Below are 25,629 nucleotides of genomic sequence, written 5' to 3'. Positions count from 1 at the left end.
AGCTCACCTTGGGCAGCAGAAAAACAGTCTGCTGCTCAAGGGCGACAGCAACTATCGATCCAGTTTGGGAGTGCTGTTCTCTGAAAGTCTGGAAGTGCCTTTCAGGTTACTGAGAAGCAGCAGGAGGGAAGCGCTGCAATGTGCTCTGGGTAGGGCTCTCGGTCTCCTGCTGCTGACACTCCCTCAGCAAGACCCCCAATCCCTCTTTCTGACCCTAGCGCCCACCCTGCCACCTCTGGAGCTGTTCCAGCTCATGATCCAGAATCGCCCATCGCCCACAAAGCCCTCTCTACGCCCTTAATCTGCCGCTCCTTCCTGCCCTAAGCGGACCTCGGTTCTCCCCTAAGGACACGGGTTCCTGACGCTCTCCCCCATCTAAAAAGACAGCAGCCTTCCCGATCACAGGCCCGTGAGTGAGAGAAGCGGAACCGCTGCCAGCGCGGCTGACTCTCCCAGACACTGACACCAGAAGAGGGGTGCTGCCGTCCCCAAACCCTAAAACCCAGGGACTCTGAGACTGGGTGGTGGAAGGCAGGGACACGCGGACAGGAGCTCGACAAACGGAGATACCGTGTGACAGTGAACGGCTGGAAGGCAGAGACGCCCGCGCTGACCCAAGCACTGAGAGCGAGAGGAACAAGCGTTTGCCGAGGTCAGGGGTCGAGCTCCAGGCTCGCAACTACGCAGCAGCACCGCGCCAAGGGCTGGGCACCTGAGACCAGTTCCGCCACCTGTCCCCCGGGCCCCAGCCCGTGCGGCTCCTGGGGACCGCCTAGCAGGCCCGCCTGTCCCACAGGGTCACTCCCCAAGGGAAACACCCTACAACTTCCACCCAGCAGCAAACCCCACTGGCGCTCTCTCTCAAAGCAGGCCCAGAACTGGCTACTTCTCGCAGCTCCCGTGGCCACCACCCCCTTCCACCTGTCTCACCAGCCTGCAGCCTCGCCTTGCTACACTATTCTCAACAGGGTAGCCGTAAGGGCTCCTAAAAAACCCAAGTCGGATGAGGTACTTCTTTGCTTGAATCCTCCAATGCATTTCCAGGACACTCAGAGTAGCAGCCTTAGTCAGGTCCCAGGGTCACTCGCCAGCAGCCACGCCAGGGCCCTCCTCCTGGCCCTGCCCGCTCCCGGCGGGGATGCCCAGGGCCACTGCACCCGCCCTGGCCTCACCGCACACGGCCAGGGAGCCCCAGCCTCCTCAGGTCTTCCCTCCGACGGTAATCTCAGGGGGCCCCCAACACCCACCCCCTGAACCCTGCTTAAAATCACACCACTGCTTTCGTTCTCTCTTAGCTACAGCACTTAGCAAACATGACCATGACGTATCTTACTTAACTATCTCTTCACTGTTTCCCCAGACAGGGGTCAGGTACTTTCATCTGTCTTCCCTCACAGCTCTCTCCCCAGTGCCTACGACAGCGCCCAGACACACGGCAGACACTTCAGGAGGAGGTGCGAGGTCAGTGAGCGAGTCTGTAGGGTAAGGGCCAGGCCTGGCTCAGCTCTTATGTTTCTAAGTTATGGACCGATAACCAGGCACTCACGGCCGGGAAGGAAATGCTGCCGCCGAGACAAAGGCGCGTGGAGTCCTAGTAGGATCTTTCCGTACTGCGGCAGTAAGTCTTTTTTCTCATTTATAGCAAAGGAAATAAAATACAGAAATTATGAGAACTAGTATTCAACACAATTATATTTAGAGCCCCTGGACTAAGCCCTATTTTTATATTTCTGATAGACCACTTATTTTCACCACCACAGAAGATGTTTATCTGTAGGGGGTATATCTGCATGATACACCAGTTTCCTAAGTACGACAAAAACGTTCAGTTGTAATTCTTAAGACAGAAAACAATTTTCTCAATAGAACAAAGATCAATTTTTAGAAAAGCAGTGTATGAAGGTCGACTCTACCTTCCAACTATCTTTCACTGTTTTCCTGTTATTAATCTTTCCCTAAACTAAAAGAAATTTCTAAATTAATTACTGCTGAAGGCTCAGATATTACTAAAAATAACCATTTATCAAGCTATTTTAAAAGGAAGAGGAGAAAAATGTAAAAAGAGCTGACAGTATTTGTAGATAAGGACAGTACAAGCACTCCTTGAATGGAAGTCTGTTTACTCACCAGGCAACATCTATCTGTCGGCCATAAGAATAAATATGACATTAAAATGAGCACAGACATTCTTATTGTCATCAGACACATAAAGTGAATCTAGCCACTAGATCTAGGTATAAAGCATGTTGCTTCAGCTAACCAAAATTAAAGTGTCCTTTAAAATAGCACATGTTATAATAAGGCTACACCATAATTATTTTGCTAAGGGACCTCCCCTCCAACAAAACTAAATGAAGAGAAGGCGGGGTGGGGTGGGGGGAGAAAACATTTCAAATGCTGAGACGTCACAGTCCACCAAGCCTTTGAAGAGTACTTTGTTATCCTCTCTCCCCAAGGAACTCATTACTTGTATTTCCATGAAGGCACTGCTGACAGACACCAACTCCCTTATTAAAGATTTCCCTTTTGGTGGGAACTCAAAAAACTAATCATACCATTTTCAAATTCAATTAACAGGTATCTTTTGGCACACTGATGATAAAGCTATTATATTCGTTTCAAGTAAATGTTTCAATTGTTTTGTAACTCTAATTAATGATGACTTGTATTTTTTTTACTACTTACCGAGTCCTAACAGATCAACAGTGGGCTCTGCAGCTTTTTTAGGGCTGGTACTTTTTTTAGGCTCCAATTGCTGATCTTCTTTCTTCTGCAGCTTTAAAGTAAATAATCAGATTTATTATTTTTTTTCAAATAAACTGAACAAGACTTTTAAGCCCCAATTGGGCATAGTTTTGATAAAGTTAGTGTAATGTAGCCTATGAAGAAGCATAGTGTGATAAAGCTTACAGCATTCATTACCATAAACTTAAACACAATCATTGAACTTGAACTGATAAACCGGACACGAGGACCCCAAAACAGTGAATGTAGAAATTTAATCTTAATGCTTGTTCCTAAGCATTTAACTCCTTCACGTGAACATTCCACACTATTATAGTATTATAATAGTGTATTATACTTGCTCGCTGCTGCTGCCGGGCAGGCCCCGGGTCCTTGCGAGCAGAGCAGAGGCCACCGGCACTAATGGAACCTGATCTGATGTGCAGGCAGACCTCGTTTTACCGCTCTTCCCTTTACTGTGCTTCACAGATATCACGCTGCTTACAAACTGAAACTCTGTGGCGACCTGCGTGGAGCATTCTTCCAACAGCATTTGCTCACTTTGTGTTTCTGTGTCACATTTTGGCAATTCTCACAATATTTCAAACTTTTCGTATTTGCTACGGTGCTCTGTGATCAGTGATCTTTGATGTTACTCAGTAATTGTTATGGGGGAGCCACGAACCACACCCATATAAGACTGCAAACTTAATCAATAAACATTGTGTGTGTTCTGACTGCTCTACCCACCAGTGGTTCTCCATCTTCCTCCCTCTCCTTGGACCTCCCTAGTCCCTGAGACACAATACAGAAATTAGGCCAATTAGTAACCCTACAGGGGTCTCCAAGTGTTCAAGAAAAGGAACAGTCGCATGTCTCTCACTTTAAATCAAAAGCTAGAAATGATTAAGCTTAGCGAGGAAGCCACGTTAAAAGCCCAGACTGGCCACAAGTAGGCTTTCTGCACCAAACAGCCAAGTTGTGAATGCGGAACAAAAGTTCTTGAAGGAAGTTAAAATCCAATAGTCTTAGTGCTGATGTGGAGAAAGTTTCAATGGTCTGGAGAGAAGATCAAACCAGCCACAACATTCCCTTAAGCCAAAGCCTAATCCAGAGCAAGGCTCTAACTCCCTTTAACTCCCTAAAGGCTGAGAGAAATGAGGAAGCTGCAGAAGCAAAGTCTGAAGCCAGCAGAGGCTGGTCCATGAGGCTGAAGGAAAGGAGCCGTCTCCATAACAACGAAGTGCAAGGGGAAGCAGCACGTGCTGATGCAGAAGCTGCAGCAAGTTATCCAGAAGATCCGGCTGAGATAATTCGTGAGGGTGAACAGATTTTCAAGGTAGACGAAACAGCCTTCTATTGGAAGAAGATGCCATCTAGGACTTTCATAGCTGGAGAGGAGAAGTCACTGCCAGGCTGTGAAGCTTCAAAGGGCAGGCTGACTCTCCTGTTAGGAGCTAATGCAGCTGGCGACTTTAGGGGGAAGCCAATGCTCATCTACCGTTCCAAAAGTCCTAGGGCCCTTAAGAATCATCCTCAATCTGTGCTGCCTGTGCTCTCTAAATGGGACAGAAAGCCTGCATGACAGCACATCTGTTTACAACATGGTTTACTGAATGTTTTAAGCCATGTACTGCTCAGAAAACAAGGTTCCTTTCAAAATGTGACTGCTCGTTGACAATGCACCTGGTCACCCCAGAGCTTGGGTGGAGACGGACAACGAGATTCATGTTGTTTTCACGCCTGGTAATATAACGTCTATTCTGCCGCCCGCGGATCAAGGAGTCACTTTGACTTTCAAGTTTTATTCTTTAAGAAATACATTTTTTAAGGAGACAGCTGCTACAGACAGTGATTCCTCTGATGGATCTGAGCAAAGTCATTTGAAAACCGGGAAAGGATTCATCATTCTAGATGCCATTAAGAACATTCGTGATTCATGGGAAGAGGTCCAAACATCAACATTAACAGGAGTTTTGAAGAAGTTGATTCCAACCCTCATGGATGACTTGGAGGGGGGTTTAAGACTTCATGGAGGAAGGAACTGCAGATGTGGTGAAAACAGCATGAGAACTAAAATTAGAAGTGGAGCCTGAAGATGCATGGTGTTGGACAAAAGGTTCACTCAGTTTTTTCTGTAAGATGTCTCTAGTAGCACTTAGTTGTCTTTAACTTCATTCGAAACAATTTTGTTAGCTTGTATGTGACAGCTGTCATATCAGCGTGCTTTTAAAACAAAGACATCAAAGATGTCAAATTCTAAATTATGCTTTATTATTTCAAGAGAGGTAAAAATGCAAATGAAACACAATAAAAGATTTGTGCAGTGTATGGAGAAGGTGCTGTGACTGATCCAACGTGTCAAAACTGGTTTGCGAAGTTTCGTGCTGGAGATTGCTCGCTAGACGATGCTCCACGGTCGGGTAGACCAGTTGAAGTTGATAGCGATCAAATTGAGACATTAATTGAGAACAATCAACGTTATACCACGCAGGAGATAGCTGACATACTCAAAATATCCAAATCAAGCGCTGAAAATCATCTGCACCAGCTTGGTAATGTTCATCACTTTGACGTTTGGGTTCCATGTAAGTTAAGTGAAAAAAACCTTCGTGACTGTATTTCCGCATGCCATTCCCTACTGAAACGTAATGAAAATGTTCCGATTTTAAAACAAACTGTGACCGGAGATGAAAAGTGGACACTGCACGACAATGTGGAACGGAAGAGATCGTGGGGCAAGGGAAATGAACCACCACCAACCACATCAAAGGTCAGTCTTCATCCAAAGACGGTGATGCTGTGTATATGGTGGGATTGTAAAGGAGTCCTCTATTACGAGCTCCTTCCGGAAAACCAAACGATTAATTCCAACAAGTACTGCTCCCAATTAGACCAACTGAAAGCAGCACTCGACAAAAAGCACCCAGATTTAGTCAACAGAAAATGCAGTTTTCCATCATGATAACGCAGGACCGCATGTTGCTCTGATGACCAGGCAAAAGCTGTTCCAGCCTGGCTGGGAAGCTCTGATTCCACCGCGGTAGTCACCAGACATTGCACCTCTGGACTTCCAGTTATTTCGGTCTTTACAGAATTCTCTTAATGGAAAAAATTTCAATTCCCTGGAAGACTGTAAAAGGCACCTGGAACAGTCCTTTGCTCAAAAAGATAAAAAGTTTTGGGAAGATGGAATTAGGAAGTTGCCTGAAAAATGGCAGAAGGTAGTGGGAAAAAGAGGTGACTATACTGTTCAATAAAGTCTTGGTGAAAATGAAAAATGTGCCCTTTATTTTTACTTAAAAACCGAAGGCACTTTTTGGCCAACCCAATAACTAAATTGCTGCAGCCTCAGGATAAAACTCTCACAGATGAGGAGTTGCTTCTTACGGAGAAGCAAAGAAAAGTGTTTCTTGGGATGGAATCTACTCCTGGTGAGGATGCTGTGAAGATTGCTGGATGACAACAAAGGATTTAGAATATGACATGAACTTAGTTGATAAAGCAGCACAAGGGTCTGAGAGGAACAACTCCAATTTTGAAAAAATTCTACCGTGGGTAAAATGCTATCGAACAGCATCATATGCAACAGAGAAACCGTTCCTGAAAGGAAGCGTCAATCCACACGGCAAACATCATCACTGCCTCACTTTAAGAAACTGCTGCAGCCGCCCCACCTTCGGCAGCCAGCACCCTGATCTGCCAGCAGCCACCAGCACAGAGGCAGGACCCTCCACCTGCAAAAAGACTACGGCCTGCTGAAGGCCCAGATGATGGTTAGCTTTCTTTCGGCAATACAGTATTTTTAAATTGAGGTATGGCTGAGTAATATTCCACTGAATATGTAGCCCACCTCTCTTATGCCAAGAAAATAAAACATTCATTCATTTGCTCATTTATTTCTCAAACCACTCCCACAAGATCATTTCCTCAACTACCTAAAGAACTCATAGCTCAGCTGTTACATGAGTTCATTTTTTGTTAGCTGTACAAATGCATAAATTTCTAAGAACATATATATATATCTCCCCTTACTTGTTTCTGGTCACTTACTGTCTCCTGCTCAGAATCAGCTTTTTAACTAATTAGCCTACCAATCATTATAGATATCAATTCTTTTTTTGGGGGGGGCAGTATGCGGGGCTCTCACTGTTGTGGCCTCTCCCATTGCGGAGCACAGGCTCCGGACATGCAGGCTCAGCGGCCATGGCTCACAGGCCCAGCCACTCTGCGGCATGTGGGATCTTCCCGGACCGGGGCACGAACCCCTGTCCCCTGCATCAGCAGGTGGACTCTCAACCACTGTGCCACTAGGGAAGCCCTAGATATCAATTCTCTAGTAACCTTCTCAAATACACAATTATCAGCCTGTTACTATATAATTCTCAGAAGTTTAACATAATTCATTTTGCATTCTCTTACCTCCAACAGAGGTAAGACTTACCTTGCTTTTTAGCAAAATAATTTCAAAGAAAGCACAGTTTGTAGTAACAAAGTAAGCAATCTTTTCAACTGAATACTTAAACTGCTAGACCTTCCTTCCTTCCTTTTAATTCAGACACGAGTGACCCTTACAGCTGGCATCTCATAGGCTGTCCCACAAATCAAAATGGCAAAATAGTTGATCACTTTAAAAACTGTTTTGTAACCCTTCAACCTCAAATCCTGCTGAGGCAGCATCGTGAACACATCGGTGTGTGGCGGAGATCATTTTAGAGATCGTTCTGTAACTGCACAGTAATCCAAGTACTGCCTTATATGCATTGGTGAGAACTACAAAGACTGAATTCAGATGATACTCTTCTTTGCCCGTCAATGTGAACATAAGAAAGTAACCTCATTGTTTGTATTTTAAAACATATTAAAAAATTGAAGGACATGTACCACGGCACTAAACTACATAGGTAAGGCATCTTCCTGAAATTCTAGTCAGAATAATGCTTATAATAATACCTTTTAGAGTTAAATATCCATAAAAAGATTTTAATTTTCTATTCAATTTCTTTGAGTGACTTTCCAATAACTGAAATTTAATTCTCAGCCATATTTATAATTATTTTCATAGATCTTTGTGTAACATGACAGGAATAGCCTTCCTAGCCTTAGTTGAGTAATAATATCTAAAAATATAGAGCCAGGAAATTCAAAAAAATCTGTGTTTATATATTACCATTATGGAGGTTCAAAAAAACTCTAAAATAAAATCCTCTAAATCCGCCTGTGACAGTCTTTAAACACCCTGGATTTATCAAGAAAAGAGATGCGCCCTGAGTTCATCCTGGAAACCTTGTCTAATGGCTACTCTGAAGTCTACTTAGTTTCTACAGCTAAACATAGTTGTCACTCCCTATCTTTATGTATGTAAGAATATACACATATGGAACCAGGTTAATGTCAGAGAAGAACTACAAGTAGATTCCCACAATGTATTCCAGTTAAACACATTGTGTAATAAACAAACAGGTGTGTAACAGGTTATGCCTTCCTGAGCAAGCTCTTTTGAAATGAACACACCTGATTTCTACCAGACTTGCTTGTAACACAAGCAGTCCTATTTATCACATATTTTCAGGATATAAAAACAGTAAACCTCAAGCAAAAATATTAATACACAAACTATTAATTTGACCCTCTGCTCTATAGTGTACCAATTCCATTGTACTTTGCAAAGAATAAAGATAAAATTGAGATATTTGAAATACAGCTATCATATAAAGCCAAATTTTAGAAGACTTAAGAATGAAAATGCTATTGTCTTGTTAGGTTTTGGGGCAGACACAGAACACGGTGTCAGAACAGTAAGTCAAGACCTTGAGAGGCACATTTTCCCTCATGTAACTGTCACCCTTTTGATATTCAAGCAGTATGTACAGAATCATTCCACTTCAAATTCTCCTGCTACTGAAAACATCACATATGGAATTTGCCTTTTAATAAGTGAAGAATGCAGCCAGCTGTCAATGGGTAAAATTAGGCAATTTATAATTTATTAAACAAACTTTCCTAACAAGCAAGAACCCAGGTCTGCTTAGATAAAGCAATTTTATAAAGATGTAATTTCCTTAGATTCATACCGAGCAAATGTCTCATTCAAATTATTAAAACCTGTATTAGCAGAAACTTCACTGGCCAATCCTTTCGTAACTCATAAAACTACATCACAGAATGTAACTGAATCAAAAACACTTAGTTTCCAACTCCTACATTAACCAGCATTTCCTAAGCCTTTAAACAACAGAAATAACAGCTGAGCCTCTAGAATGTGATTCACTATTCTTCAGTTGACCAATTAACGTAAATAATAGTGTTAATATGTAAGACAACTTTTTAAAGTCTAGACGTAATTATTACAATTTTTCTTTAAAAACTGACTACATCATAAATTATGCCTTAACTAGTTTGTCTATAATCAGTTTCCTTTAACATTCATAGACTCATACAACTAGATGAGACAAACAATATTGTTTAATTCTCTCATTTTAAAGTTAAGGATATTAAAGTGATACAAAGGCAGGGAGGTCTGCAGGGAAGACAGGAAGGAGTCTAAAAGGTAGGAGCTAGTAAAGGCACCCTGGGAAGAAAACCGAGTGTGGAAAAGACGGCGGACCCACCTGCCTAATCTGGAGGTCTAGTGTCAGGAATAAAAGGTAAAGCTGAAAAAGTAAGCTGAGCCACGTTACACAAGGACCCAAACGGCCCACCAGAGCTAGGAATTGGACGAATTTTCAAGGCAGGTCGCAAAAACAAAGCTACTCCTCGCGGGGCAGTGCGCAGGAACAGCCCTGAGAAAGGAGATGACTACTGCCACTGCGGGGCAGGGTGTGCGGCCACGACACGAGCAGAGCAACGCCCAGGAAAATGAACACGAACCCGCCGCCCCATCACAGCCTGAAACCTGAAACATTCTCTAACAGCTACTCAACAACACACAGTTCCCAGAATACTACCTCGTCCGGGTGCCTTCTGAAATACTAATGGTGGGATTTCACCTTTACTACAGATTTTAGTAAAACTTTATGAATGACGAGTTACTCAAAGGTGTTGGGTTGTACATCATCATATATTCTACTCTAAAGTAGAAACAGAAGTCAGACTGTGTCATCCATGTTGTTCACCCATTGAAGCCGTTCAATGGCATATCAATAATTAATACAAATCACTGTCTTACGTTCCTAATATTTTTAAAAATTCCTTTACTGTAGATTTAAGAGGTTTGGGGAAAGAGCTGAGCTAAATACAGGTGTTCAAGTTGCTATCTTTTTTTTTGGCAGCACCACACAGCACGCGGGATCTTAGCTCCCCGTCCAGTGATCGAACCCGCGGCCCCTGCAGTGGAAGCATGGACGGCCAGGGAAGTCCCACATTCCTACTATATTTTGATAGTTATAATTACCATGTTTGTATGCGTGTGCTTTCACAACCAAATTATATACAACCTGAGAATTAATCTTGCACGCAACTCTTGGTTATTCCCCAAATCTTCCTGTTTTACTTATTTAGAATCTTGTTAAGGTTTCCCTTTTTCTTTTTAACCATTCTTTATAATATACATATGGATCTTTTCTCCATTAAACCTCTCATTACACTGGTTTTGAATTTAATATTCTTTCTTAAGTCGTATTTTTAGAGTTCGATTTCGAACTGTAATCTACATTTGATTTCCCCAGCCACATGGACATCTTTCAGTAAATGGCTCTCATGGTCTAGGGACACTACAACCCCAAACAGTATGTCCCTGGGCTGGAGAAGCAGCAAAGATTTATATAAATTTGAGAACACAAAGGAGCCTCAGATGACATTTACTCAACTCATTACATGGCGCGTGAAGCACCACTGGGACATGTCACATACAGGGCCACTCTGGGTAAGAAAATCCCCCGGCGTTATGGAATCACTGGACATGATGACACAGCACACTGTATATTCAGACAATCTGAAGATGAGAAAGTTTCCTCCTCAGGCAGCCTGTAACATCTACCCGCTTACCTAGTCTCTGGACACCGCCATGCAGCAGAGAAATGAGGAGTGAACAGATGGGGCACCAACTCCCAGCAGCCACAGCAGACCACGCGCTCACACCAGGCCCTCCGCCATCTAAAAGTCCCTGACGTTTTCTTCTGTGCTATCATATTCAGGGCAGTTGAGGTGCCGGTGCCTTTACTTCAGAATCTTACTGTTACCCAATTTGTCAGTATTTTGTATCTAAGAGTTTCCGAGGGACTAAATTCTATCGTGCAATGGCTTAACTAACCTTTGTTGCCTGGTCATCTGAAAATGCAAACAATATGACAATGATACGCTGAGTGAATAAAAACGCAGAAGAGAGCGAAGTCCAGGATTGAGCCCTGCGGAACGCAGCAAGCTCCCTCGACACTGACTTCACTTCTGCTCCCTGCACTTCTCCGGGCACAGCTGTCCATCCGGCATTCAGTCCACCCACAGCCTGCTCACCAGGCCCAGCTGCCTACCTCTGGACCAGAAGGAGATCTGGGAACCTAAGCTTAGTCTGACAGGAACTGTTCTTAGGGAAACCATGCAGGGACTAATGAATGTTGCTAACACTTTGAAAAAAAGACTAAGTCATTAGAAAGAAAATTCCATTTGAGTTCTGCATAGAATTCATGCCAAGACAATGATACAAGCATTCATGACCCACTTACATTTTCCTTCTGAAGATCTGGACATTTGCCTCTCTCTAAACTCCTGGGTCCTGACTTAGGGACAGCTTCTCAAAGAGTGGCCTACATGCTTCACACATCGGGCCTGCAAAGTTTCTCACCGCTCAGCACAAACATCGAGTGCCTACATGGGCAAGCTCCCTTAAAAGAATACTGTGCAGAATTTTTGTGAGGGTTAAAATAATATACAGAGTCCTTCTCACAGCGGCTGGCACATAACCGGTGCTTCCAAACCGGCAGCTGCTCGTGGTTGTGAGGGTGCCTTTCATAAATACGCGCCAGAAGTGTAAGCACTAGAGACACAAGGATGAGTTAGGACGTGGTTGCTAAGCTTAAGAGGCGTATATTCTGGTCAAGCAAACGGACACAAACATAATTCCAGTTCCGTGTGGAGCGGCGCAGTAATGGAGTAAAAGCTCAGAGGAGCAGCAGGCCGGGGCTCCGCACGCGTCTGAGAGGTGTCCTCTGAGACACATGGCCCTAGGGTGGCAAGGCGGCCGGACGCCCCAGTCTGCTCGGGACAACCCCACTCAGTGCTTGTGATTCCAACTTCCGGTTTCACTCTTAGGAGGACCCAGTTGCGAATACCCACCCCAATTTCTTACCCTTGTCTACACAGTAGTCTGGAGGTTTGCAGAGAAGGAAAAAGAAGGCAGTTTTTTTATAATTCACCACTTACTTGTTAGCAAAAGTATGAAAGAAAGAAAACAATTAAATGGGGCACCGCTGAGAGGGGGCCACTGCCTGCCCGTCACACACGCACATTCCCAGGACCTGGTGCTAAAGCGTTCGGCCGGCCTGCTTCTGGGTCGGGCTCTCCCTCACTGCGACCTGCTGAATGTCAGCCCTCGACACCAGGGTTTGGAAAGAAAGAAAGGAAGGGAGGGAGGGAGGGAGGGTGGGAGGGAGAGAGGGAGGGAGGGATGGAGAGAGGGAGAGAGGGAGAGAGGGAGGGTGGGAGGGAGGGAGGAAAGGAAAAACAGCCCAATTTTAAACCCAGTCTGTATGGGAAGCTTCAACAGGTCACTTGAGACCTCTGATAAGGGTCACTTCACAGGCATAGGCTGCACAGCCCCCAGAGCCCACAGAGGTTTAATACTCTGCAATTACATCTGGAAATTCTTCATTTTATCTTTGAACTTGACCTTGTAAATGCAAAGGGCCAAGGGAAGGTAAGCTGACGCTCCAGAGAAGCTGCGTGTGTCCCCTCGGTTGGTGCCTCGCTGCCCGCTTCATCCAGTGGACCAGGGCCCACGATGCTCCGTGAGCACAGACCCCGGTGCGGGACGAGGGCAAGAGGTACACTGCGAGGTGGGGCTGACGCCCTAGCGGGCCACGCCTTCTCTTCCCAACACACAAGGCAGCAGGGGCATGATCCTAAGGCCCAGGAAAGACCCAGAACACCTTCCTCGCCTAGTACTCAGCAGACCACTTACAGGGAAGACATGACAGCACGGGACTAAAAATAACTGTGTGCATGTGCAGCTGGGGCAGTTACGACCAGTAAGATACAAAGAGGCCACAAAGCAACCGCCATTTCTGAGGAGCTGGGAGCAAGAGCAGGTTCTGCGCGTGAGCCCTGCACACAGCGCCACCAGGGGTGGGCAGACCGCCTGAGCCCCCGCTCCTGCCCGCCCCTACCCTCGCCCCATTTAAGGGACCCGCTCGCCACCCCTCAGGGCACGAGCCAGGGCACCTGCTTCCTGGTTCTGCTCCCTGGGCTCCCAGTAAAGCCTTGCCTGAATCGCTCGTCTGGCTTCTTATCAATTTCTATTGATTAAAGAGTCCAAGGACCCACAATCCCTGGCCTAGGGAACCAGTGCCCACCGTTCCCGCCTAAGAGCAAAATTCATGGGCATGTACACGCTAAGAAACACAAATTGTGTAATTTAGATGATTCCACATCTATGTGCTCTTGTGTTTGCAATGAAGACTTTCACTGTAGAATATAAAAATGAGTAATAAAATTCATGTTAATGATGTTAATTTTTCTACCATTAAAAGCAAATCAACTTTGAGAGACAAGTGGAGAGACTGCAGAAGAACAAAAAGGCTTTATAGGGACTCCCTGGCGGTCCAGTGGTTAAGACTTCACCTTCCAATGCAGGGAATGCAGGTTCGATCCCTGGTCAGGGAGCTAAGATCCTACATGCCTCGTGGCCAAAAAACCAAAACATAAAACAGAGCAATATTGCAACAAATTCAATAAAGACTTTAAAAATGGTCCACATCAAAAAAAAAAAAAAAGAGCTTTATATTTTAGTACCTTTAATGGTACTTTTTTCTTGTTTTTGAACAAGGGGCCTCTAATTTTCAGTTTGCAGTGGCCCTGCAAATTATGTAGCTGGCCTTGTCCCTGGGCCTCAATTTTTGGTTAGTAAAAAAGGAATAATTGTCATATTGACCTTATGACTACTAAAACAATAACTAAGATAAATATACCCAGGCTAGTTTTTGGTCTAGCATGTGAGCAGCTGGAAAGTCATCACTCCATCCTAACAACAAGTAAAAAACTGAAAAATCAACTCTTCTTAGATCCATTAGAGAAGTAATGTCACGGGCAAACCACAGCCGCTCCCCAAGCCTTGCCCCAAACTGGAGAAGACAGGAGAATACAGAGAATTATAACTCACTAGAGCAGAAACCAACACCAGGGTAGTGCTGGGGCCCAGGACAGGCTACCCGAAAATACGCCTCAGTGACATATTGATTATTCTAAATCAAAGCTGCCTGAGGAAAAAAAAAAGATATTAATTGGGAAAAAAAATGATAGTTTCTTAAAAGATATTAAGAAAAAGCCCGAAACACTCTGACCCTCCTCTGTCCGCCTTAAGCGGGAAATAAATCTCCCACGTGGAGGCATCCTCCCTACACCAGGAGGAAAGAAAGGACTGTTATCACCATTTAGGCAATTCACGGCTAAGACAGCTGCATAAACAAACTTTGTTACTTGGGGAAGGGAAATAGCCAACTTCAGCACACCGTCCCCGCCCACCCAGGCCATCCTGTCCCACCTATGGTGGGGAAGGGCAGAGGCACTTGTAGAGCTCACAGCCCAGGGACACAGTCTCAGCAAAAGACAAGACCTAATCACAGGACTCCCGAACGCTGCCCCGCCCTCACACCCCACTGCCACGTTACTACAGGCTTATTTACTGGAGTTCCTTTGCCAGTACATTATGTTCAGCCTCAACAGAAAATTTCAAGGTGTACAGAAAGGCAAAAAACACAGTTTGAAGAGACAGAATGAGCATCAGAACCAGATTCCGATATAGCAGGGATGTGGGAATTATCAGACTGAATTGAAAAGAACTATGTTTAATATGCTAAGGGCTCTAATGGAAAAAGTAGACGGAATGCAAGAACAGACGGGTAACGTAAATAGACAAATGGAAATTTCAAGAAAGAATAAAACAATGGTACACATCAAAAACATGCAACAGAAATGAAGAATGCCTGTGATGGGCTCATCAGCAGACTGAACGTGGCTGAAGAACGGAAGAACATTAGAGGATGAATAAGTGAGGGTAATAAGATAAGTATTACAACAGTGCTTTGTAAACTGTAAAAATAAAAAAATATAAACGTTTGAGTTTTTTTTTTTCTTTGCGGTACGCAGGCCTCTCACTGTTGTGGCCTCTCCCGTTGCGGAGCACAGGCTCCAGACTCGCAGGCTCAGCGGCCATGGCTTGCGGGCCCCGCCGCTCCGCGGGGCATGTGGGATCTTCCCGGACCGGGGCACGAACCCGTGTCCCCTGCATCGGCAGGCGGACTCTCAACCACTGCGCCACCAGGGAAGCCCAACATTTGAGATTTTAATGTTACTATTATAACCTGACTCTTCCTACTCTCTTTCTTTACTAATATCTCGGAAGCTGGTAGTTTTACGTTTCATCGCACCGTAAGGTACTAGGAGAGAACACAGTGTTACCAAACACACTTGAGTGGTACCACGTGAACGTCAGCCTGCTTTATCAGATACCTTACACTATTTCAAGATTTCCTTCATAGCCAGGTTGGGAACTCTCTAGAAATTACAGCAATTTATGACTAAATCACAAGAAGCCTAGAGGTTTTCATCCTTTCATTGTCTGCCTTAAGGTGATGCATTAAGTCTACAGCGGAAACTGAAATTGAGCGTCAGAAACCACTCACTCAATTCTCAAACACAGAGGGTGTCTGTCTATTTAAAGTTCTTGGTTTTGATAAAGTAAAATATCTGTTAATAAAGTGAAAACACTGTTAGCAAAGAACAGAACTGATACTTTATAGTTACTTTATTTCAGAATGTTATTTATATATTATTAGGAGATAACATTATTTCATACTTCGTATGTCTAACTCATGTTACAAGTATTCTAGTAATTGGGTAAGAAATCCATCCAAAGATATAATTTAATGTTAGCACAACCAACACAACCCCAATTAACAACTGCCATTTATGCAGTAAACCCATGTTCTAATTTTTTTACTTTTATTAGTTAATGGCAGAATCTAAGAATCACCTTGATGTGTAAGGGTTTGGAGACTGTGCTCATTCAGACAAGGCACAGTGAGCTGAAATGCTGTCTTGCCACTACAGTCACTAAAAGCACTCTCGCCTCTCTACTACAAACTCCACTCCGATTGCCTCTCCCCTTCTGCTGCAACCCCCCGCCCATTACCGTCCAATCCAAGCTGGCCTATTTTCCTTCTCTCCTGATATCCTCTATCCTTGGCGCTTGCCTGTGGCTGCTTCAGAATATATGATGCTGTCTTTCAACACTTCACTTCCAGCTTTATATCTTCTTAAACCAGGGCAAAGGTAGGTAACCACAAGCTCCTGTCTCATGGTCTGCCGGAGAAATGTGGGCCCTCAGCTTAGGGAGGCTACGCGGGGAAGGATGTGAGAAAAAACTTTCATGGCTACCAAACAGAGTGTACAAGTTATCAGGTGTTTTACCAACAACCAATGAACAGACTACTGTGTATGAAAAACTACTGCTCCAGTTCCAAAGTCAGAGACAAAAACAAAAGCTGCAAAGTATTTCCTGCAGGTCTAGGTAATGGATAGAGAAGGCCGCCTGCATCGCTGGATGTGCACACTCACTGTGAGTTCCAGGTGCACTGTTCCCGATTAAAGACAGCTGCTCCCAACACCTTACACCTGGCAGAGCTTCTGGTCGGGAGCCGTGGGGCTTCACCCCGGCACCACTTACAGATGGTCTCATCGCACTCAGCTCGCAGCTGCTTATGCCCTTACCAGCTCTAACACAAATATCTCGTCTCTACAGAACTCCTGTGTGGGTGTGGGCACCGCTGGGCCTTCCCAAGGGCTAGTGCATACATTTCCATGCAGCCTACCAGCTACTGCACCAGAATCTCCAGAGCAGCAAAACACCTTTTTAAATGACAACGCCCATATATCAGATATTCTAAGATGTATCATTAAAAGACATAAATTAGCTTAGCTATCAGCACCATATTAACCAATCCTCTTAGAACTGCAAAGACTTATTGATAATTCATTTGCTAGGAACTTTTTGCGATAACAGCTACAGATACTACTTTTTAAAAATACCTTCTACAGTTTGGCTAAGTACTTTCCAGTATTATAAAGGTGGTTTTATCTTTTTTCCCTATTTAAAAAAAAACTTCCCTACGGTGGGTTATTAAAAGTATCAGTTGGAGAGAAAAGCACCCTGAACACTAAGCTGTTTATATACCCCCTGCAGGCTCAGTGGTTGTGTTACGTGTTTAACCACATGTGTCGCCTCTGTTCGTTCAACACTCACCCTGTCTAGTAAAGTGACCTGACAGTGAGCCGTCTGCATTACAGGCAAAGTCAACAGCCAGGAACTAAACTCTTCTCTGGTCTGAAGTTGCAATGACCCTTCCCTCAGTTCTCTCTACTCCCCTAAACTGTGTCAGCTTCACGTGCAACCTTCCCACCAGCACATCATAAAGAGGATCATTTCTGCCACCATCACTTTCCACAAAGAACGCTGACTCCACTGAGAGTCATTTTCGATAATTAAGCCAACACATACATGCTTGGCAGTGTCCAAGGCACTGACATTCTACAGTTTGCATTTTGGGGATGGGGGGAGGAGGTGCAGAGGGGAGAAACAGACAATAAAACAAACGACCTCAAATAAAACAGCAGACGGTGTTAAGTGCCATAGGGTAAGGTAAAAAAGGGCATCATAATCAAGAATGACTCAGGACTACTTTGAATTAGGCGTTCAGGGTAGCCCTCTGACTAAGGTGTTGTTTAAAGTAAAATCTGAATGACAGGAAGGCAGTGCCCATGTAAAGATCAGAAAAGCAACTAAATACACTTGACTAGACTGTAAGCTCTAAAGGGCAGGGATTTTTGTCTGATTTGTTCACTGTCGCCCCCAAGACCGCACCCCCGTGTCCATCACAGTGCAGGCACCCCTTATGCATCTGCTGAATGATTTGGGTGCATCTCTGGAATTGGGCAGGTGAGTGGCCCATCCAAAAATATTTATCAACTGTGATTTCTAATTACCATTTTAAACTTAAATTTTAACCATAAACACTGAGGTCTTTCTGACCCTAAAGTCCATATTCTTTTCAGGTACCATACTGCCATTATTTAGCAGAGATGGAATGCTGAATCACTCCAGGAACACTCGCATTAGAAGCTGTGGGCCTCAGATAGAAACAGCTCGCTACTCCCTGATGGGTTTTAACAGTTGTTTAAGTTAATCTACAGCAGACGTTCACAGGAAGACAGTAACTCCCTATCAGTGGCCTCCTTTTTAGAAAGACCTGCTCAACCACTGTGGGACCCTGGGTAAATCTCACTCTCTGAATCTTACGTTTCTCCTAGTGTGATGACTGCATGACGACTATGTCGGGTTTCTGTGAGAATTAATTAGCACACATAAGATGCTGCACGACGCAAAGCACTTAGTAGATGCTCAGTTAATCCCTTGACTACCCTCCTTTCTTTCTCCGCTTTTGGTTGTAACAGTAACACACTGAGGGGCAGTAGTTAAGAGCAAATACTCTGAAGGCAGGACGTTCAGACTCAAATCTCATCCTGGCTACTCAATAGCTGTGTGACCGTGAATAAATTACCAAAGCTGCCTCTCTCAGGTGCTCAGCAGTAAAGGAGGATAAGAATGGTGTCAAGCTCATGGAGCTGCTCTGAGGACTGTGAACTAACACACACTGAGGGCTCAGAACAAGGCTGGCAGAGTTAAGCCCTCAGGAAGCACGGACTCTTGATTGCCTGCAATGACCCATCAAACCTAACTGCTGACCCTTCCACCTTGGCTGCAACATTCTTAAGCACAGGCTTTAACTTAGTAAGTCTACCCTTCATCAGAGCACTTATTGAGGAAATATTTCTCTTATTTCCTATTTAAGGACACTTTTCATTTACTGTGAGGGACTGCAACGAATACATACTTACTGACCAGAGTTTTCCTTTCTTTCATTAAACAGGAAATGAACGCTTTGCACATAAATTGGATTTCTTCCCTTTTTATTGCCTCACTTGCAATAAAGCTTTAAATGATTGCAAAATCATTTGAGAAATTCCATGAAGAAAAGAAGATTGTTTCCAATCTACTCTAAGCCTGTAATAGAACCTGAAATATGATTTTCTGCCACCATCTATACACTCTTTATCATCCCAGTTACTTTAATAATGAGTAAGTATTAAAAAGCTACTACAACTTCGGCGGGTTCCTTTTTCCTTTAGGCTCAAGGGCATTTAACAAAATAAGGTTGCTGTCATCTTGCTATTGCTCCTGCCCCTCTGAAAGAAAGACAGACGGTTAGGAAGCCGGGAAGGACACAAGAGGACTGAGGGAAGTAGGTCTAAACAGACTCCACCTCAGCACCCTACCCCCACCGCCAAGACCAACCCCTGGATGCCAAGTCCTAAAAGGAATCCCTATTATAAAATTCCTCTATTGTTTTGTTTGCAAATACATTTGCACGTGGCAAAAGGGATAACGTGAAAACCACAGCAATGGGCTTTCATTGTAAGCAAGATTTGCAGGTACCCTCCCCATTTTTAATGTACTAGCATATTTAAAAATAGGATTTAGCGACGGGGGTAGTGAAAACAAGTGAGAAATGGGACGCAGGGAAGCACCGGCTGCCGGGCTCTTGAGGAGCCAGGTCACAGTGCAGCCGGGTCACCGCTGGCCGTCCAGTTGAGGGAGACACATCTTTTCAACTAAGAGCACAGTAAACTCAAACCCACAATCTGTTCTTGATTGGCTACCACTATTAGCAACTTTTTTCTATAAAATGACAGGTGCAGGGAGTAAACAACTTAAATCTGAGAAACTATGTTATATCTGGAGTGACACTGAGCATCCTCAGGGCCTGTACTGTAATAAAACATCCTTTTCCATTCAAAGGCACCAGGGCTCCCTAGTAAAATGGACACAGGTCCGGGGCAGGCAACGTAGAAGTTGAGCTTAAAACAATTACCATACCAAGTATCAAGGACATTGTCATACGACTACAGTTGTATCACAGATACAGGAGCCAATATGAAGAGGTTTTCCATCAAAGGATAATAACTGCAATGGATGGTTGCAAACATACTACACCTGTTTAAATCCATGAATATACAGTGAGACCCCCCCAAACCCTAACTGGACCCAACAAGAGGATGCTAACGAATCAACTTATTATTTTGAAAACTGGTCGATTAGGGAAAGAATCAAGCTGCCTCTCCTATATGAACTGCCATGTAACCCAAACTAGTAGAAATATTTCAACTACTAAAAAAGAAATAACAGAATTAGGAAATCACCATTTTGCAGGGCCTGACGACTTGCTAGAAACCGTACTGACAGAAAGAGAAAAACAAATACCATATGCTAACAATGCTAACACATATATATGGAATCTAAGAAACAAAAATGGTTCTGAAGAACCTAGGGGCAGGACAGGAATAAAGACGCAGACGCAGAGAATGGACTTGAGGGCACGGGGAGGGGGAAGGGTAAGCTGGGACGAAGTGAGAGAGTGGCATGGACTTATACACACTGCCAAACGTAAAATAGATAGCTAGCGGGAAGCAGCTGCATAGCACAGGGAGATCAGCTCCCGGCTCTGTGACCACCTACAGGGGTGGGATAGGGAGGGTGGGAGGGAGGGAGACGCAAGAGGGAGGAGATATGGGGATATATGTATAACTGATTCACTTTGTTACACAGCAGAAACTAACACACTACTGTAAAGCAATTATACTCCAATAAAGATGTTAAAAAAAAAAAAACAGGTACTGAGGTGAATGGGCTAATAGACAGAATAAGAAACACCAGACGTTATGTGCCTCTGACGGAGAAATAATAACACCACAGTCTACGTAAAATGAAACAATAAATCAAATGGAAATCCGAAGGACAAAGGGACAACAGGGAGGCCGATCAACAAAACTCAGACTGTGGGAGGGAGAAGACCCCCTCCCTCAACAAGTGAGTTATAGGAAAACAGAGGTGAGGGAGGGGCTGCTAGGCTAAGAGGCTTAAATGACAAGCCAACCCGATCTGTAGCTTGCCGCAAACTAACAAACTGGGGGAAAACTCATGACTCATGTAAGATAACCGGAACTATGAATCCTTTATAGGGTATTTGATGAGGAATAATGAATCGCTGTATTTTTTGTTTTAGTATACATGGATAATGGCCTTTTATTCTTTTTAAGAGACCCTGTCTTTTAGAGATATATAATGAAATATTTATGGATGAAATGACAATTTCTGGGACTTATTTCAAAATAGTAAGGGTAGAAATGAGGTACCACTTCACACTGGTCAGAATAGCCATCATTACAAAGTCTACAAACAATAAATGCTGGAGAGGGTGTGGAGAAAAGGGAACCCTCCTACACTGTTGGTGGGAAAGTAAACTGGTGCAGCCACTATGGAGAACAGTATGGAGGTTCCTCAAGAAACTAAAAATAGAGTTACAATATGATCCAGCAATCCCACTACTGGGCATATATCCAGACAAAACTATAATTCAAAAAGATACATGCACCCCTATGTTCATAGTAGCACTATTCACAATAGCCAAGACATGGAAGCAACCTAAACGTCCATTGACAGATGAATGGATAAAGGAGATGTGGTACATATATACAATGGAATATGACTCAGCCATTAAAAAAATGAAATAATGCCATTATAGCAACAAGGATGGACTTAGGGATTATCATATTAAGTAAGTCAGACAGAGAAAGACGAATATTATGTGATATCACTTACAGGTGGAATCTAAAATATGACACAAATAGAACAGACTCACAGACTAGAGAACAGACCTGTGGTTGCCAAGGGGAGGGGGGGTGGGGGAGGGGTGGAGTGGGAGTTTGGGGTGAGCAGATGCAAACTATTACACACAGGATGGCTAAACAACAAGGTCCTACTGTACAGCACAGGGAACTACATTCAATACCCCGAGATAAACTATAATGGAAAAGAATATGAAAAAGAATGTGTGTGTGTGTATATATATATATGTGCAACTGAGTCACTTTGCTGTACAGCGGAAACTAACACAACAATGTGAATCAACTCTACTTCAATAAAAAAAAAAAATTCCCCAAAATAATAAGGGTAGAAAGAGTAAAGGTATAGCTGACACAAGATTAGGTAGGTATGATTTGATAACTGTTGAAGCTGAGTAACAGGTGTGTATACATTTGACATTTTCCAAGTAAAGTTTCATAAGATGAAACTTTAAATATCTGGAATAAATTTACACTTACAGATAATGTACACTTTGAGAAACAAATCCCAAAGATTTATGATCTTGTAATAACGGCAATTTTATGCTTCAATGCCTATATAATTTATGCCTAAATTATAACAATTTACCCCGGCAATTTGTTTTTTCAGATTTTATAATGTAATTACAAACACTTTTGCTTCAAAGACAATTCTCAACATCCCTGGGTCTTCCAAAATGGGTTTCAAGGGAACACTTTACTCCCTTATGGATCTTACTGGCTTCTACTTGGTTTTCAGGGAACTCAAAGTAGCCAGGCAGCAAAAAATAAATATTCAATTCATGTGACCTCTCTTTACAAATCAACAAAGAGATGGAGTCAAAGAGGTTTTAAACTTCGTGAACAGCTAATCAACTATACTCCAATATAAAATAAAAATTAAAAAAAAACACTTTGTGAACAACTTTGAGAAATTAGAAATACAACCGTTACAAAGGGAATAATAAAAAAGAACAAAGAAGAAACAACGAACGCTCTCAGTAAGTCAAGCACCTAGACTGTTTGTCATTTAAAAGGTCATGAGCCACTGCAGTCACTGACCTTCAACCCCCTGAAAGGAGTTCAAGGTGGAGATCAGGAGTGAGGCCCTCTGTGCTCTGGGAAAAACGGCAGAACAGACCTTCATATAGTTAGATATTTTCTGGAGAAGATTGTATGAGCCCGATTCCTGCATCTGCTGGTATCTAGAAAAGCACTAACATCATCACTGGTGACGTCTGCTCCTCAGGACCAGCAGCCAGCCTCTGCCTCAGTGTGTGCTTGACTGCACGTGCCCCCTTCACTGACATCATATAGAATACCGCCCTTCCCCCCAGCTCCTGCGAGCGGTTCCTCAGAGCTACCCGAGAGGCTGTCTCCAGGGCTATAGTCCGCATTTTGCCCCAAATAATTCACAGCTCTCAGGTTGTGCGTTTTCTTCAGTCGACAATAACACCGTTAAGGACTAACATTGCTATTGTAGAGCTTGTCCTTAACATACAAACTCAGGCTGTTTCTCCAAGGCAAGATGCACTAACAGGCCCCCAAGCAAGCCATGGACCACCTGGCCAGAGAATCATAAACCAGACACCCTGACCCTCAAAACTGTGATTAAGCAAAATCACAAGATGACGGTCAATCCCAGCCTCTTTGTTCTTCCGCTTTAAAAACACCCCCAACTCAAAGTCCAAGCGGGAGCGGCCCTGAGGCTGGTCTCCCACGCCCTTGCTTGGCGCCTGCATGGACGCTTACTTTGTTGTGAGTGTGGCTTTCTGCACCTCAGGCCCCTGCTGATGGCTCTAGGGATCAGAAGATGAGCAGAAACCAAGTAGATTTTTCCCCAGATGTTTTCAAATCAGTGATGAAGAAAGGAGTGCTTCCCCTTCTATCAGTTCCACACATTTAAAGTTTACAACGCCACAGAAACAAGAACCTACGGTGTAGTAAGAAAAACAGGGACCCTGGACTAGTCTCCTCCACTCAGCAGTCACAGAAGTTTGGCTTCGGCAGGATGGGCGGTTGAGAAGCAGAGTAAACGCCACCTACCGCCTCTTCCCGCTGCCTTTCACCTCCATTAGAATCTGTGTGTTAACACACAACATGCGGGGCCACCGGATCTGCTGAGTCACAATAACTTGGGGTGGAAGGAGTCTCACAGTGTTGCAACTACTGCTTCGGAGGTCCTGTCACTAACACCCAGTTATTGGCTGGGGGGAGAGATGGAATTGGGAGGATCTGTTATACTCAATGCAATGTCTGTAAATCACCAATGTATCTGAAAGAGACATCTGCTAAAATTCCTTGAAAAATAAGTAAATGCATATTCATCATTAAAATCAAATGACTAGATCATTAAAGTCTTTACCAATGCTGTAAGTTTAAAGTCTACCTTTCAGGAGATAAAAATAGAGCTGGCATCATAATGTCTTTTTAGGCATTTGGCTAACGTAAAGGTGGTGGTGGGAATTACCAAACAGCACACCAATATATTGTATTGGTAAAGAACCTTACATGCACGTGAAACGATTCTGTATACATTCTAATATGAAGGCAGGAATTCTGGTTTTGTTTATTACTGTATCCCTGGTACTGTGTATACAGTGATTGCTTAATAAATATTTGTTGAATGACTCTGAGACAACAACCCGTTAGAGTCTGACAAGGCTATTCATTAAAAAGCCGAGTAAAATGCATTACAGCTAAACAGTCTGTCAATCGTTCTTCCTCAGGAAGCAGATGGCGACAACCTCCAGCCAGCAGTCTACGTCAGGCCCTCGCTGGACTGCCTGGACTACAGGTTACGGCCTCTCCTCCCATCAATACATCTCCTGCAACCAGGCACCATCCTACTAAACCATCGTTCAAATCAATGTACTTCCCTACTCAAAACCAGCGATCTAGCGTTTATCAGGAAACTTAGGTTCTCTCAGTATCATCTCTGCTGTCTTATCCCCCAGCACTGTGCTCCACTCTAACTAAACTGAACTAGGCATTACTGCCAAACTACGCTTCCCAACGTCAGCCACCTGCTCACGCCATCCCTCTGCCTACTGTGCTGTGCTCCTTCCTGACAGTCTTTCAAAGCTCACGCCAAGTGTAAGCACCTCCATGAAGACTTTCTTAATAACCCCGCGTGTTCTCTTTCACTTCTCTGAGCCTCCACCCTCTGTACCTCCCCAGCTGCCCTGTAACAGCCTTTGCTAAAGTGATTTTTCCTGTCATCCCCTTTCAATCACTTGGTCTTTCCGAATTTTAAGATTCTTGAGGGTAAGCTCTGTCTTCATTTTTAAGTTGCTTCCAACACTTTAGCTGCCTTGTACACTGCAGGCACCCTAACAGTAGCTACAATCAATCCATATATTTCCTCCCAGAAATCTTTCACCATACCTCTCCCCTGGATACAGAACGTCAGTAGCATTTAATCTACTAAAAGGCAACCAAACTGTCAGATCAACTCCCTCTTATGGTTACTTGTATCAGCCTTGCACTTACACCACACAGAATACCACAGGAGCTGGCACAGCAGCACCCACTGGTCCTAGAGCACACTTCACACAGTCGAGAGAGGAGGGCTGAGTCTGGGTGGGGGTGAAGAGGTCAGTCGGGGACTCAGGGAACTGCATTCAGGTGAACCGTGGCCACAGATGTAAGATACATGCACACGGGAGCTGTGCAGCCCGTGAAGCTCAAAGGAAAAGCATCCAGTGACGAAAGGCCTGGAGAGCCCTGGGCACAGAGGCTGCACCGTGGTCTCGCTAAGGCTCTTCATTCACTGCTTCCAGTGTCCGCACCAGACTCTAGGGATGTTCTCACCAGCTGGTCAGTGGTGAAACTTGTTCTCATGATCCACACATAAAACAATGCCTCAAGACTGCCTACCATGTCCACCAGAAAAGAGAGTGTCTGTCTATCTCTCCAGAGGCGCAGCTAAGAAGGTGAAACGCAGTGGTAATAACCCGGCCAGGCTGACTGCAGGAG

General features: G+C 44.0%; 1 protein-coding gene across 4 annotated transcripts in view; it reads right to left on the bottom strand.

Moving 5' to 3' along the window:
* SMAP1 (small ArfGAP 1) overlaps positions 1–25,629 on the bottom strand; it is a 149,524-nt gene that overhangs the window by 21,678 nt on the left and 102,217 nt on the right. For all 4 annotated transcript variants that reach the window (XM_070043523.1, XM_030859221.2, XM_030859222.3 and 1 more), the window contains one exon: positions 2,686–2,776. In XM_070043523.1, coding sequence (XP_069899624.1) covers positions 2,686–2,776 — 91 coding nt within the window. The remainder of the gene's footprint in view (positions 1–2,685; positions 2,777–25,629) is intronic.

This window comes from Globicephala melas, chromosome 14, assembly GCF_963455315.2.
Source record: "Globicephala melas chromosome 14, mGloMel1.2, whole genome shotgun sequence".
NCBI classification, from domain to species: domain Eukaryota; kingdom Metazoa; phylum Chordata; class Mammalia; order Artiodactyla; family Delphinidae; genus Globicephala; species Globicephala melas.
The sequence above is the reverse complement of the archived record's forward strand: the minus strand, read 5'-3'. Positions and strand labels throughout refer to the sequence as shown.